The 15,278-nt window shown below is 36.9% G+C and overlaps 1 protein-coding gene across 4 annotated transcripts in view; it reads right to left on the bottom strand.

The window, feature by feature from the left end:
* Positions 1-1,085: 1,085 nt before the first annotated feature.
* The window catches only part of rad18 (RAD18 E3 ubiquitin protein ligase), a 40,889-nt gene continuing 26,696 nt past the window's right edge, over positions 1,086-15,278 (bottom strand). The window contains exons 11-13 of one of the 4 annotated variants that reach the window (XM_088338353.1): positions 14,819-14,942; positions 9,292-9,333; positions 1,086-1,456 (exon numbers count right to left, since the gene is read on the bottom strand). In XM_088338353.1, coding sequence (XP_088194479.1) covers positions 1,354-1,456; positions 9,292-9,333; positions 14,819-14,942 — 269 coding nt within the window. In that variant the 3' untranslated portion in view covers positions 1,086-1,353. Of the gene's footprint in view, positions 1,457-9,291; positions 9,334-14,818; positions 14,946-15,278 lie in introns of all 4 variants that reach the window. The other 3 variants (XM_088338352.1, XM_088338354.1, XM_088338355.1) reach the window with 3 other exon arrangements.

Here is a 15,278-nt window from a genome sequence, read left to right as displayed (position 1 = left end):
GAACCTTGTAATGCCTTTTTGTTGGGGGGATTATATACACTAAACCTCATGGCCCATGTAGGGACACAAGTTATGTGTTTTAGTGTATAAAAGCAAGGACAACATTTTTGAGATGTCTGAATTCTGACAACAGTCTAATAGTGCCTGGATTTGTCAAAAAGCTGGAAATGATGAAAAGAAAGTTAGGGGTTCAACAGAAACTGAAAGAACAAATTCACTCTTGCAAATGCTTGGTAAAATTAACCAAAATTGGATTAAATGGCACAACAATCGAAAAATCTTACTTTATTTGACAGGGCTTTAAAAAATCCAGTTGATGGGATTATTGTAAATACGCTTATTTTTCATTAACTACAATGTTAGAATTAGAATTGTCTTAATTATATAGGGTTCCAACAGTTGAGTCAAATGTTTTCCTTGCTTCAAAGCGTTTTATCACCTTGTTAATCACTCAACCATTCACCAAAGAAGAGAGGCTGCTGCATTGTTATATTTATTTTTCTCTGTCCTGTTTGATGTTTCATTTTTCTTATCTTACGATGGTCTGTTTGATGTTTTTTGGTGTCCTCTGGCTATGTTAAACTCTCCTCCCACATCGACCCTGTAACACAACTGTTTGCAAGAAAATACAAGAGCGGTTGCAGTTCTGGTCAGATGTGAAACAGTGTCGCTCGTCTTTCTTGTTGTGTGTTTTTTTAATGATGTAAGGTAATAGATCTAACAACAGTGAACCCTCGCTGTGGCGGTGTGAGAGGTCACCCAGCATCCATCCCGAAGAAGAAATACGCTTCCTCTTCCTAGGCAAAGTGAAGCCACCAGAGAGCAGTGTCGGCGTCATATTTAGGCAGACTTGTTGTGAAACATGGCAACAATTTCAAGAATTTACAAGCACTTCAGCCAATCAATCTTTGAAAACACAACAAAAAAATCAAGCATTTTTAAGGATTTCAAGCATCCGTACGAACCATAAATGAAGGATACACAAAAAATAAAAATGACTGGAGAAATTACATTTTAGAAAATTCGCTTATGAGCTGAGTTTTATTTGAATGGCTTTTCAGGCTTATCAAATATAACAAAGGTCATTAATTCAAATATAGTCTCTTTATTTACATTTTTGCTAAAAACAATTATACAATCAGGAAGAGAACATGTGTCGCTCAGTAGAAAAGTATGAGCCACATATAGAATTTAACTAATAAAACCGAAAGCCACATATGCGCGCAATGGAATGCAAGGAAAGACTTATTCCACAAAAAAATGAGAAGAAAAGACAAGAACCAGACATACATATCTTAATTCATTCAATTCCCTCATGTTTTGTACCGTCTTCCGTCTTCAATCAATCCCTTCTCACATTTTACGTTGGCGTTTCCCAAAAACGGTGCAGGAGGCGGCGGCGGCGGATATCCGGGCACTGGAGGTTCGCTTTCCGACGGACGCCATCTTCTTCACACTGTTTAGAAGAACATTTGGTTGCGTTTAAATGGCGCATGGAGAAATATGCAACATTGTTCTTACATTACATCCCTATAGTTTACGGTGCCTTGCAAAACCGAACTCTTTGGGAAGAAATCCAAACTTTCTTTTTAGAAAAACTTGGCTTTTCTATTCTCTAACATTTGTTTCTGGTACAGTGACTAAAAACAGCGTGATGAAATAAAAATGTAAGTTCAGGTGGTTAGGATACGGCGCTCTCACTGCCACAACATGGTTCTATTGCATACAATGTTTTGTGATTGTAGTCAGCAATATTTTTATGAATGATTACTGTAGAAATATGGCAAGATACTACTGTAAAATACATAACCAGCAATGTTTTTTGGTAAACACAAATAAATACGGTATGTACAGTTTTTGCAGTATACAATCCCATTGTTAATTACAATAGTATGTATTTGCATAGTTTGAGCTCTGGGAATTTCATAATTTTTAATCCAGACTGCAGTACAATTCTTATTACAGTTTCTTGCAATAGCATCATTGGCAATGCAATAGAAACTGACTTGAATTGAATTTAAACTGGCTTGATAATATCCTAACAGGGTTCGTACACCTTATTAACACGCTAGGGCAGTACTTACAGCGACAGAGTGTATTATTTAGTGCCTCCTCGGGGTAAAAATGTCAATATTTGAAAAATATATGTATATATTATTGATTTGAATAATCATCAAAAAATACATGAACAATTATGGTGCATTTTTGAACACTGTTAAGTTTAGATACTGGCATTCCTTTTATATAACAGGAGCCTCACCTATACGGAGCTGACTTAAATGTCCTTCATCGTTCTGCTAATTGTACCAAAAACAAAAATCTGGCGAAAGGCTGGGCAAAAAAAATAAAAGGAAAATGTTGTTTTATGCTCACCTTGAGTCTCTATATTTTCTTTTATCACACTACATGTTGTGTTCAAGATACATACTGTCCACTTAACGTTTTAATAAAGGTGGGGGCCTTAAACTATCATTTTGAGGGCAGCAAGTTAGAAACCCCTGTAAAAGTACTGAAAAAAAAAAAAGAGCTAAACTACAACTTATCCGGCCCATCTGAGAACATTACGTCTGGATCCAGCCCTCGAGCCAAACAGTATATATATAATTGCATACACACACACACTGGAGCCATATTCCCCTGGTGGTAGGTAGCTAGACTCAAGAACACATTCACATTTTTGACTCTTTCTGGGAGATTGATAAAGAGGAGGGGATTCCCAGCCCCCTCGCTCAACTAATCTCAGGTGTTGCAACATCTCTTTGGGAGTCGTTAAAAGACCGAACCCCCAAACGGGTACCAATGTTGTAAGTCTAAGGTACCCAGCCGAGGCTCGAACCGGCAACCTCCCAGTCTCGTGGCGGGCGCCCTGCCCCCAAAGCCACCAGGCTGAAGCAAATATAACTCCCTTTAAATAACTTCTCTTCTGGTTGATAATGCAAACAAGAAATGTTCCAACTGTAGGATTTAACAGAATACTCAACAACCATGGGCAGTCACTAATCTTATTATCAATGTGGCTCACATTGTTTTTTTTTCTGGGAAAAAATATAAAATTAGAGATAAAAGTGGGTACATATAAACCAGGAGAAAACCTCAATTATTTTAAAGCAGAAATTCTGCCCATGTAAATCAGCGCACAATTAAAATGCTGCTGGCATGACTGACTATTTATTCCCGTCTATCTCCACAAACAGCTTTCTAATTTTTTCACCAACAAATTCATTACAATTCAACCGGTTCCTCGCATGGCTCAGAACCGCCCTGCAGAGATAAGCGTGTGCAACAACCAATTAAAAGACAATTAGTGACGTGCTCACATATGTCTTCCAATAATTCCTGTTCTTTTGTTGACGCAAGTAGAAAAACAACAATTTTGGCCTTCAGGAAAATATTGAACTGTCAAAATGTCATCCCAATTTTCTCGTTTGAAATTATCACAGTCTTTTTGATTCATCATTTGAGAATTCATAGATCCGACAGCCAATCATAACAGGAGGCAGACAAGAGCCCATGGCTGCTGATGTAGGTGGGCCATCTTTGTATCACAGGCAATGGACATGTGATCCAGACTCGTACAGTGTTTTGCATCAAAATGGTTGGACTATGTGTCTGGGGCACTTGTGATGTATATCAGCTGTATCCAGAACGATTGGTAGGGGGTGGGGAGGAAGTTTGTCCCTTTTCCTCGGACAAAAACTAATTTGGAGAACTGTTTGAGATGGATAAAGGCATCCGAGCGACTTCACGATCAACTCAACGAAGAGGATCGATGGGAACTGAAAAAAAGTTATTTGTTCAACAGTGTTTTATTTTCATAATGCTGCTGTTGGGTCCGTTAATTATCAGTTAGAAAATATGGTACAGTGAGCTTCTGGCCACAGACTTTGTCTGATTTGACGTTGGTCAAATTCTTGTTGGAGATCAGTTCACTCAGTGGATCCCAGTACTTAATGGGTATGAACAATAATGTCTAATTTGTTTAAAATTAATGGATAACTTGATTGTGTTTCGTAGTAATTAGACAAATATTCAGAGTAACCAATGCGGTCTACATCCCCGAATCAGCCTGCAGTCTTTATGCAGGACAATGCTCCATGTTACAGAGCAAAAAGGGTAAATAATTTCCTTGAAGGGGAAAACATCTAATTTAGGGAATGGCCCAGAGTCCTGATTTTAACGCAATAGAGAACCTCTGGAAGATCCTTGGTAACTAAGTTATAGTCTAGAAACCCACTACAATCACCAAACTGTGGAGGAGGCTGGAAAAAGAACGGACCAAAATCACACCAGAGCAGTATGAGAGACTAGTGCTATCCTCTGGTTGTAGATGTGTTGAGGTCCTGTATTTGGTTCCATCCATCTTCGCATCAACTCTAATTTCTCATGCCTGCTGAATAAAAGCAACACCAGATAATTATGCTGCCACCACCATGTTTGACAGTGGGGTTGGTATTTTCAGGGTGATGTGCAGTGTTACTCTTACGCCAAAAGTAACACTTTGCATTCATCCCAAAAAGTTCAATTTTGGTCTCATCTGACAAGAGCACCTTGTTCCATGTTATTTGTGTCTCCCACATGGCTTCTCGCAAACGCCAAAGGGGCCTTTTTATGCTATTCTGCCAGAAAGGGATTTCTTCTTGCCACTTTTCCATAAAGGGTAGATTTATGCAGAGTATGACTAATAGGTATCTTATGGACCTATTGTCCCAACTCAGCTGTGTATGCCCGCCAGCCATCCAATGTGATCACGTGCATCTTGGTTGCTTCCCTGAATAGTTTTTATCCTTGTTTTGGCCAGGTCTTGGTAGGTGTGCAGTGGTCTAATGCTTTTGATTTTTAAATTATTGCTCATAAGCTAAGGCTTAATGACACACAGGTGCATTCTGTCATTTTAAGTCTTTAATGTTGACATTGGATCATTCAAAAGTAATTAAGGAACTTCTGGTGTCAGTTGGCTGAGCTGAGATAATAGGGGACCAACATTTTTCGACAACTACTTTGCTTCCTCCCCTTGCAAGTATAATATAAAAAAATAAAATAACACTTCACGTCTCACATATTGTTGATTCTTGGAAATTATTTTCAGTTGTATATCTTTAAGTTTAAAGCATAAAAAGTGCCAACATGACAAAAAGGGGGGCAACCATTTTGCTAGGCACTGTGAGGGAATGCGACTGCCGCATGTGGAACCTGTTAAAGCTGACAATAAAGGGTTAAGGGGGAGTCTAGATTGAGATCAGCTCACGGCTATGACAAGGTGTCCCGTGTCTCTTTATCCTGATTTTTGTTGGCTGCAAAAATAACATTCCAGAAATGGAATTTGGGTCACAAGTTCACGTGGGGAATGGAAGCCACAATAATGACAAAGTGAGCGAGGGAATATACTGTATTTTTCGCACGATAAAATAGTCTTTTGTCAATTTATTCTCTACATAAGGCACACCCAGCTTTAAGGCACATGAAATTAAGTTATAGTAAGAGCTACTGTGTGTATTTGTGTATAACTGATGAGCTATATATACACTAATGCAATGATTGCTCAATCGATAAGAATCGCTGACCAAGATCACATAACATTGTATTCAAAGGGAATCATACCTAAGTAGTGGTAGTGGCAGTAACAGCGCTGATACTTTACCAATTGCCCCTCATACAGATGTCATACAAAAAGGCATTAGAGCTTATCCAATTATCACACTAATTTTACTCAATGCGCCAGCAACGTTGATTTGCATAGTGCCTTCTGATAGTCTATCCACTTTTTCACCTGTGCGTCAATAACCTTTCGGGTCAATATGTTTATGTACGTTAAAGAGCTTGTATAGTATTTTGATGAAAGACTTCCACTTTTTTCATCCGTGGTAAAAAAGTAGAGAGACTGTTAACCTATCAGAATACACTATGCAAAGCCATGTTACTGGCACCGTGAGTGAAAATAGTGTGATAATGAGATCTATTGCCTTGTTGTATGTCATCTGTGCTAGTGGTGGTTTAGTGGTAATACACAATAAAATCAAGTATGCAACACCTTAACTTGTAAACAGGTAATGACTATGTATTTTCAATTTTATTCACCAAATTCCACATAATATAAAGCGCACCAGGTTAAAAGGCTCAATTTCAAATTTCTGTCCAATTTGGGGTTATAGTCTGAAAAATACGGTGAATAAACATTGCTTTTGCCAGTCATGTCAACCTGCATGAGGAGATTAAGCCTCTATCTTTATTCCAGCTTCCTTCCATGTCATTTTCTCGTTCAATCTCCAACCCTCCATTTCCTCTGTACTTTTTGGGAATGTTTAGCCTTAAAACAGTAGCTCCAAGCCTAAACAACTCGGAGCAGAGAGAAATACTTGGGCAAGTGTACGGACGTCCAGAGAGCCCGTTAGCAAACACTTTCCAAGTGGGCGACTTCCTTTTGATAACTTTCAAAGCTTGACGTCTGCTCTGCAGGGGAAAATGTACAGGCGCTGAAAACGGCAATGAGCCAACTTGAAAGGGAAGCTGACCATCTACGAATCAATCAGATAACTACAGGCCAGGCTTTAAAGTAAAAACAAATTCCTTCTAAACATTATGTATAGATCAATGTAAAACTTTGATTTATGAAGCTGTCAATTGCGGCCCAATCACTCATTTTCAATTCTAAATGTTCTACCGTATGTGTATAGCGCACGTTTTTTACCTAAAAAGAATTTAAAGCTTGTTTTTTGTTGTATCTGATGATGAATCTTTGAAGGGGATGAAATAAATACAGATGCTGCCCTACTTACGACCATTCGACTTACGTAAAACGGTAGATACAAACATTTTTTTCGGGATGTCGAAAAATATCCCGACATTTGCTGTATTGCACCTTTTTCCGAGTAAAGGACAGTGCTGTAGAGCTTCTTTCCGCCGCGTGGCGCTGTGAGATGTCACCCAGCATCCACCAAGAAGAAGAAATCCGGCTTCTACTTCCTAGTTCGTGTGTAAACACACTGCACTGTTTCTCTAGCACGCTTAGAACCTTGACATTTTTACTGTTTAATATCTAGTGCATCTGTTCAATATGGTTGGTGTAAAGTGTAAACAAAAGGCGAGTCAATTCTTTTGAAATGAAAGAGGAATAAGAAAGCTTGATGCGGTTAAGAAAATGGTTGGATCATTTTTTTCTGCCACTTTTTACCACGGAAGAGGAAGTTGCATAACTATTGAAGCTCATCTTCCAAAAGTAAGTTAAACTTGACTTTATTTAACGTTATCTACAAGAGCATATTATTGTATGAAATGTTTATTATTTTAGTACAAAATACAGGTTACTTATACAAGCCTCAAACATACTTGTACAAACCCTAAACATACAAAATATAACACTGAAGCAACTTACAAACTCAACCTACGATCGTCTCGTTCGTAAGTAGCATCTGTACACTGTAAATTTGATGTTGGTATTGTGTTCATAGTTTATGTTGTTAAGAATCATTGCCAAACGTATTCAACATTTGTCACAATGCTTAGTTTGACCTGAGAAAGAGTGATACAAAATATTATACCAATTTTGAGAAAGTTATACTGAAATAAAAACGGTTCTTATGGCCACATTTCGTGCAGCAAAGTAAATATAGGTCTCTAATGATTTACAAAGGAATACAATTGTTGCCTCAATGCTATTCCTGTAGGCAACAGCGTTGTAAAGGACTCCTCTCACCCTGGCCACCACCTCTTTGACAAATTACCTTTTGGTATAAGCTACAGGTCCCTAAAAACAGATACCAACAGTTTTCCTCAGGGCCATCACTACCCTAAACAAGTGGGTAGCGGTATACTTCAAAGCGGCGCTGCCACGAGCGGCTGCCTTTTCCAGCAGCTGCCCTATTGTTTTATTGTCTGCTCCTATCTTCGGTGTTTTTTCTTCCCGTTTTGACAACTACACTATGGAATACTTCTATCCTATGGGACATGGGTTTTAGTGCACAAAAAAATGCGTGTATTCAAGGAATTTTAATTCCTTGCCCTGAAGAATTCTTGTGCCGGCGTGATGAAGGGGCCTATCGTGGAAGAAGAGCCGGAGCTAGCGAAGCGGCTAGCGGCGTTATAAGTCTTCGGTACCATCCGTAATCATGGTAAATGCGAACTCACGACCAAATAAGATCATCGAGTGCTGGTGGAAAACATCGAAGCGCACAGGGAGCGCAGTTGCTGTGTTTTGCGGAAACGTGGCTCACGTTTAGCATTCCGGACGCTAACGTGTAGCCACCCGGAGCTATCCAGCTTCAACGCCGCTAAACAGAGACACGAAAGCCGGGGGGAATCGGAGAGGAGGCGGACTTGCTAACACGAGGTGGTGTATCCCTGGATTTTTTACAAAGAAAAGATTTCCATCTGCCGCAGGGATGTCGAACTTTTGGACTGGCGTGACGTCATCCACTCCGCTACAAGCACCCCTAGGGCATCATGTTAATCTGTTAAACAACGGGGTAGACTGCTGGAAGTGTGAATTTCCCTACGGGGATGAATAAAGTATCTATCTATCTATCTATCTATCTACTTTGAGTATATGTATACCCTAGAATCAAGAACACCATTTTTTTACTCTTTCTAGGAGATCGATACAAAGGAGAGGATTCCCAGCCCCTCACTCAACCCATCCAATGTGTCTCAACACCCGAGTCCTTAGGTGACTAAACCCCCCAATTCCAACCCCTAATGCCGAGCGCCAAGCATGGAGGCAATGGGTACCAATGTTGTAGCTGTTAGGTATGACCTGGCCGAGGCCCGGACTAGCAACCTCCCAGTCTCAGGGCAGGCGCCCTACCCCCAAGGCCACCGAGCTGGTACTTTTAGTATGAGTTGCAGTTAATTCATTGAAAAAGTAATTCATGTACAAAATTGATAATAATCATTTTTGTAACCCCGCTTATGACATATTTACAGTTCAAACCAAGCGGTGTAAACGGATTTCAATTACAGCGGATCCTATTATGGTTTTCTTATTGTCATTCATTTAATATTCTCCCTTTTTAACGTCTGTATAGTGAAGATTTCGTTTGTTTACTTTGCAGTAAAGCTCCTGAGAACGTGAGCAGGATCTGGCGAGCTTGCCTCACGATTGACAAAAAATAAGTCTAGCAGCCCGGCAGCAGGCGTGTTATGCACTTGGAATTCTGATGCCATGTTCTTGATACCACAAACTACAAGGTGGGATTACGTTTACATAGATTCATACTTTTAACTTACAAAGAAAAAAATACACGTGAGCAATGAGAATGCAATTTCTCCATTTATTTTCCAGCAGTTGAAAGAACTTACTCGATTATGGAAGGTTCTGGTGCGCAGATGTCCGAAATCGAACTGAAGGAGAGTAGAGGAAGAATGAATAAAAACAGTTAATTTGACTGATAATGTTAATTTTCTGTGGCAACACAAAGCTATGATAACGTTACTGGATTGGACCGCAAGACGCTTGCTTTTAAACGGTGCCAAACTTCACACTTTGGACTTCGAAACAGAAACGTCATTTTGTATGCACGCGGCGTGAAACTCTTCCCCGCTGGTTCACCTCATTATGTGTTTCCTTTATTTTTATGCACATGGGGAGGTCAGGCATTTGCAATACACCAACTGTCTCATTCTAATCGAGGGGGCCACTAAATAAGCAAACCAGACCCGGGTTAATACATCTGCAAGGTCGATCATAAAGCATTACTTATAAAGAGTTAGAATAGGAAATCGAATACTGTAATAGCTCGCTCTAACACGGTTCACATTTCACCGTCTTGCTGCTTTAAGGAATTTTATCAGGCATTGTGTTCTGCATTTTGATTGGCTAAACAGTCCCTTCGAGAGTATTTATAGGTCACAAATGAATTACTCATTCAGTGCCAAGGACTTATTTTTACATTGCCTGAGTTTTTTTTTCCTCATTGCAAAACTCTTAGCCCCTTGTCGCTTTTTTTTTTTAAATACAATGTTTTACTACAATTTATCAATAAATTATACTCTCATTACAAAAGAATCGTAAGTTTTACCCCATTGTCAGAGATGTCAATTAATGTATATTTCTAATTTAATGATATATTTACTCCAATTTATGAGAAAATTACACACACAATACAAAATGAATAAATTCATATTACCCTATTGTTGGAAAATGTTGCTTATTTTATTTTTGTAATTACACAATTTTATACTTCAATTTATTACAAAAATTATTTAACATTGTCAGCAAATGTCAATTATTTTAGCTGTTTTTCTAAATGATATTTTCTAATAAATGATATTTTAACTTTTATAACAAAGTGACACTCACATTGCAAAAAAATACATCATATTCTAACTCATTTTGAGTTTTTCCTTGCCCTCATGTAGGTTTTAGATCAGGGGATGGTGTAAGAGTAGTTGGTAGTTCGCTCCTTGTGATTAAGGGCATCACAAATAAACAAGACTTGACTTACCCCATTGTCAGAAAATGTTGCTTATTTCAGTTTTTGGTTTTATAAATTTTACATTCTTTAATCATAACTAATTAACACTCTTCTTGGGGACAAAATTCAACTCCACTGACAGAAAACTTTTTTTAAAAATAAATGTACAATACTTTTTATTGAAAATTATAACTCTATACTTAATGATTTTTTTTCCCAGATAATTTTACTTCAATTTAAAACTGCGTTACACTCGCATTACAAAAAAATAAACACAAACTTCAGCCCATTTTTTCCAATGTCATGACATTTTACATAAATTTATAATAAACTGATATTAATTGCAAAAATAGTCATTTCTATTCTTACCGCAAAGACAGAAAATTTTGCTTCTTTCTAATTTTACAATCTATTTCTTAAATTTACAAGTAATTTACACTCTTTGGAAAGAAAACAAAACTTAAATTCATTGCTATAAAATGTTGCTTATTTTTTGTAAAATAAATTTACGATTTGTTTTACTGACATTTATAACTCTATACTTATAACTCATTCAGCGCCATAACATATGAATATGTTTTCCGAAGCGAGTGCAAAAACGTAAAAATACTTTTTTTTACCATTCTTAAAGCAGCCCTTTCATGAGTATTAAGCCTCTGGTAATTATATCAGTATATACAAATCACCACTGGATGGTAGGAGTGGCTTTAATCAGATTTTTGTCAAGACTTAATGACAAGTATTGTTCCTGCATCCACCGTATTACTTCATATGGCAGTGTGTAGGCGTCGGCCCATATGCAGAGTACGCGCAACGTGGTAATAAAAGCGAAGGTATAAGCAAAGACTGTTAACGCTTCAAAGCTTTATTGTTTCCAAAAAAGATGACTGAGTGCCTTCATAATCGTCGGGGCAGAGAGCGATGACGTTTTGTAAGCCTCCACGATCGCCATGAAGAAAATTGCCCTTGTGTATATGTAAAGCATTGTTTTTATGTTATAGCCATCTTTTATATATATATATATATATATATATATATTATATATATATATATATATTATATATATATATATATATATATATATATACAAAGCACAAAAGTAAAAGTTCTGCTTGAAATGCATCCTTTCAAAAAGAGCCGTTTTTCTCAGAAGTTTTCTTAGAAACAAGTATTTTCAAGAAACTGCTGTTTACTACACAATGGTAAAAGCTGGAAGCATTAGCTAGCTGGATTATTTTTTCTTCCTTGTGCTTTTTAGAGCACGTTTTGATTGCACTTAGCAATATAGTGACATTGAGAGGTCAAATAATACACAGTCCCTTTAATTTGTACAAATGATTGGTAGCAATGCATAATGTAGCACTTTTAATTTAATTTTAAGTTTGCAAATTATTTTAGTAAAGGAACTAACAAATAATAATAATAAAGTACTGTATTAGAATTATATGTTCACGTAGCATATATATTAAGGATATTTAAAGTAAGAATTAATGTTTTATATAACAGCATGCATAGATTATTCATATAGTTTAGTTCCAAACGACAACAGAACATCCACAAATCCAAATCGAATAGGATTCGGTACATTTGATATAAAAAATGAAAAAATGCTTTAAAAAACAAAACCACGTATTTAATTTTGAGATAACTCTTTCATACTGAACGACAGAAGACAGAATATTTAAAAGTAAAAAAAACGAGATTTAGAGCATTTGTACAGTTATTTATTTAAGGGGACGTCATCCAAAAATATTCTTTCCAAAAATGTGTTTTAACTGCTTTATTATTCCATACACGGCCTTGTGATTAATATTGCATTTTGGGATTGTGAACTAGGTAGCTAATTGATTTTGTTATTTTCTCTCAGTGGACAACCATTTTTGCTGTTAATTGAGTTCAGGTGATAATCACAGATCATTAAAAAACAAAAAAGGATTTGTCATGAGTTAATTTAGTTGTCATTTTCAGATGACGTGGAGTGGTAAAATGGCCTCTGCCCCCGAGACTGATAGGAAGGAGGGATGTATAAGTAATTTCTGTTACATAAAAGCAATATTAGTCAGAAAGACATGGTTGGACTTGTAGGACATGCCATGACCGTTTTAGTATCTTTGTTTGTGTACAAGGCGGCTTTTTTTAACCTAAAAAATAACTCCAAGTTTGGGTGCTCGTTTTATGCTAGGATATTACCGTATTTGTGCAATGATTTTATCAATCAAAAAAAAAATGCTGACCACAATCGCAAAAAAATTGGATGCAACGGAAATTGAACCCAGGTTGCGATGGTGAAAGCGCCGAGACCATTGATATAGATGAAAAATGAAAAGACATCAATTTTATCTCATTATCACAGACTGGTGATAAACAATGCCGCTTCTACACGATGTCACCAGTCCCTGAAATGAGTCATGCTACATATCATTGGAAAGCTTAAACTATAGAGATTTAAGATATGATGACCATTACAAAATCTACTCATCAGTCTGAAACAAGATACCTAAAAGCTATAGAGTACAACTCATCCAAATAGTGAAAAACATTCCACTCATTAAATCATTATTCACAAATATGGTCTGGTTGCATTTACGAGAGTCCAGTGAATCCAACAGTGTAAAATATTTAATCCGAAACACATAATAATGGAGACAAAAAAAAATATGCCTAAAAGCTTTCTTGCCTCATTTAACAATCCTTGTAGTATTCAGTTTGTTTTGCGGCATAATTTCCCTATAAAAATAAACAGAATTGTCAAATGATTTCCAATATGGCCGTTTGCCTTTGACATTTGCATTGACACCACTCTTGGCCAATTGCAAGCTTTTTCTTTTACTGTTTCTACTATTAATCTCCAAATGGCCACTTTTGGAAACGCTTTGACATATCTTGAGAAAAATGTATCAAATACAATCTTTTAGTTTTTCAGATTGTGATCAAATTTGACCTGGGTAAAGCTTAATGCTATTGTCCCAACTGTTTTCCAAGTGATGCCCATGCTACAAAATCGGGCGAGAATAAAAACTGTGTCTGTGTGTTCCAACTTGAATAACACAAAGTTAGGAGCACTTGCAGTAATTATTTCAGTTTTGGACAAAACTTCAGTATGTAAACCTTCCGAAAAAGACCAAAACCGACATTCTTTTAAAGTGTCCTTAAAAGGTAAAGTTAAATATTTGGTATGAGTTAACAATGCCCTACGGAGTTCAATGAGCCCGTATAAAAAATTCAACCGCACCCATCTCCGTTTGTCTTACTTTTAGCACCGCTGTTTCGGGACTCGCAACACATTAGGGAGCAGGAAGGGGCAAGGGATAAGAGGGGGTGAGAGTGATTTCATGCTCATCGCTGGGGTTTTTGTTAGAGTAGCCTGAAAAGAGTAAAAGCAAGAAAGGGCCTGTTTCAAATACAGTCCCAACGCCAACCCAAATCCCTAAAACGGTGAAAAAACGAAGAGTACTTGCTAGCAGAAGCGGCGATCATGACTTTAAGCCAGTAGATGGTGGCAGTGTGTAGCAAAATATCAAGTTGTGGTATTACGCTCTTATAAAACATTTAACAAAAACATTTTTTGCAAACATTTCATTTTCATCTCCAAAGAGTTTTTAAAACACCATCAAAGCGGTTAAAAAATATTTTGTTTTTTCTATAGCTGGGTTTTACAGAGTTAAAGTATTATATTGGTATTTATTTTTAGAAAAACAAGATAAAAATAGAGTTAAATATAATGAAATCCCAAAACAACAGCCAAACTATAGGATAAAAAACTTTATTACTATATTTTACAGTCAATTTAGGAAATATGATAATGCAAGCTTGAAAAATGTTAATGGAAAAGAAGTGTGCCATAACTTAAAAAAGGTTGAGAAACACTGACTGATGTAACAGGTGAAAAATACATATACAATATATTCTCAGCGATAGCCATTTTAAGTTCCAACATATACAAATAAATAAATAGATAAACAATATTTAATCTGCACATTGTGAAATGCAAATATGTTGAGTATTACTGTAGTATTTATTCATTCTATCTATTTTACCACACAACGGCGGATTATGACTTACATAAATCGAGACACGTCAGCGGTCCCCCCTTGTACAGATTTGAAAAACTGCTAGGAAATGACTACTTAGGGACAGCTCATAAGATTTACAGCACATCATCAGTGGCCACAAAGTAGGGCAAACACCAATTCAAAAGTCAATTTGTGGTTTTGCACGTCCATGAAAAATATCTGCAAGCATTCTACCGGGCATGCAACAAATCTCTCATAGTACAGCCAGCCAGCAATGTCCTTAAACACACAGCCAAAGTTCACTCAAAAGCTCAGAGGCTCCAAAAAAATAAGAAAAAAAATCAGACTGCAAGGAAGTCTGACTTGTGGGATTGTGCATGCAAGCGCTTGATAACTCACCTACTGTCTGACATGTCACTGTAGGTGGGACTGTTGGACAAGACAATGCCTTTTGTAGAGGTGTCCATTTCTTCTTCTCTTTCTAGTGTCTTGACCTCCAAAGATTTACTTGATCCTGCGACTTCTGCTGAAATATGCAATCAAATTTCACACACAAATCAAGTATTTAGTCAACCACCAATGGTGCAAGTTATCTGACTGGAAAACATTAGAGAAGCCTGTAATTGTAAACATGGGTAAACCTCAACCATAAGAGACAGAATATGAAAAAAAAAACGGAAAATCACTCGTTTGATTTTAAAACAAATTATTTCAAAATTTGTGTAGACAATAAAAGTTTGGTCACCGAAAAAAAAAAAAAGATTTTAGTTAAAAAGCTCTAATTTTTTCTAACGAGGTTCAACAAGGCTCGATACCTATATTAAGGTGACCTGTTTAATTATTGTTAAAAAAAAACACA

Source organism: Urocampus carinirostris, chromosome 6 (assembly GCF_059441175.1).
Source record: "Urocampus carinirostris isolate Australia breed hairy pipefish chromosome 6, RoL_Ucar_1.0, whole genome shotgun sequence".
NCBI classification, from domain to species: Eukaryota; Metazoa; Chordata; class Actinopteri; order Syngnathiformes; family Syngnathidae; genus Urocampus; species Urocampus carinirostris.
This window is presented reverse-complemented; position numbering and strand designations above follow the sequence as displayed.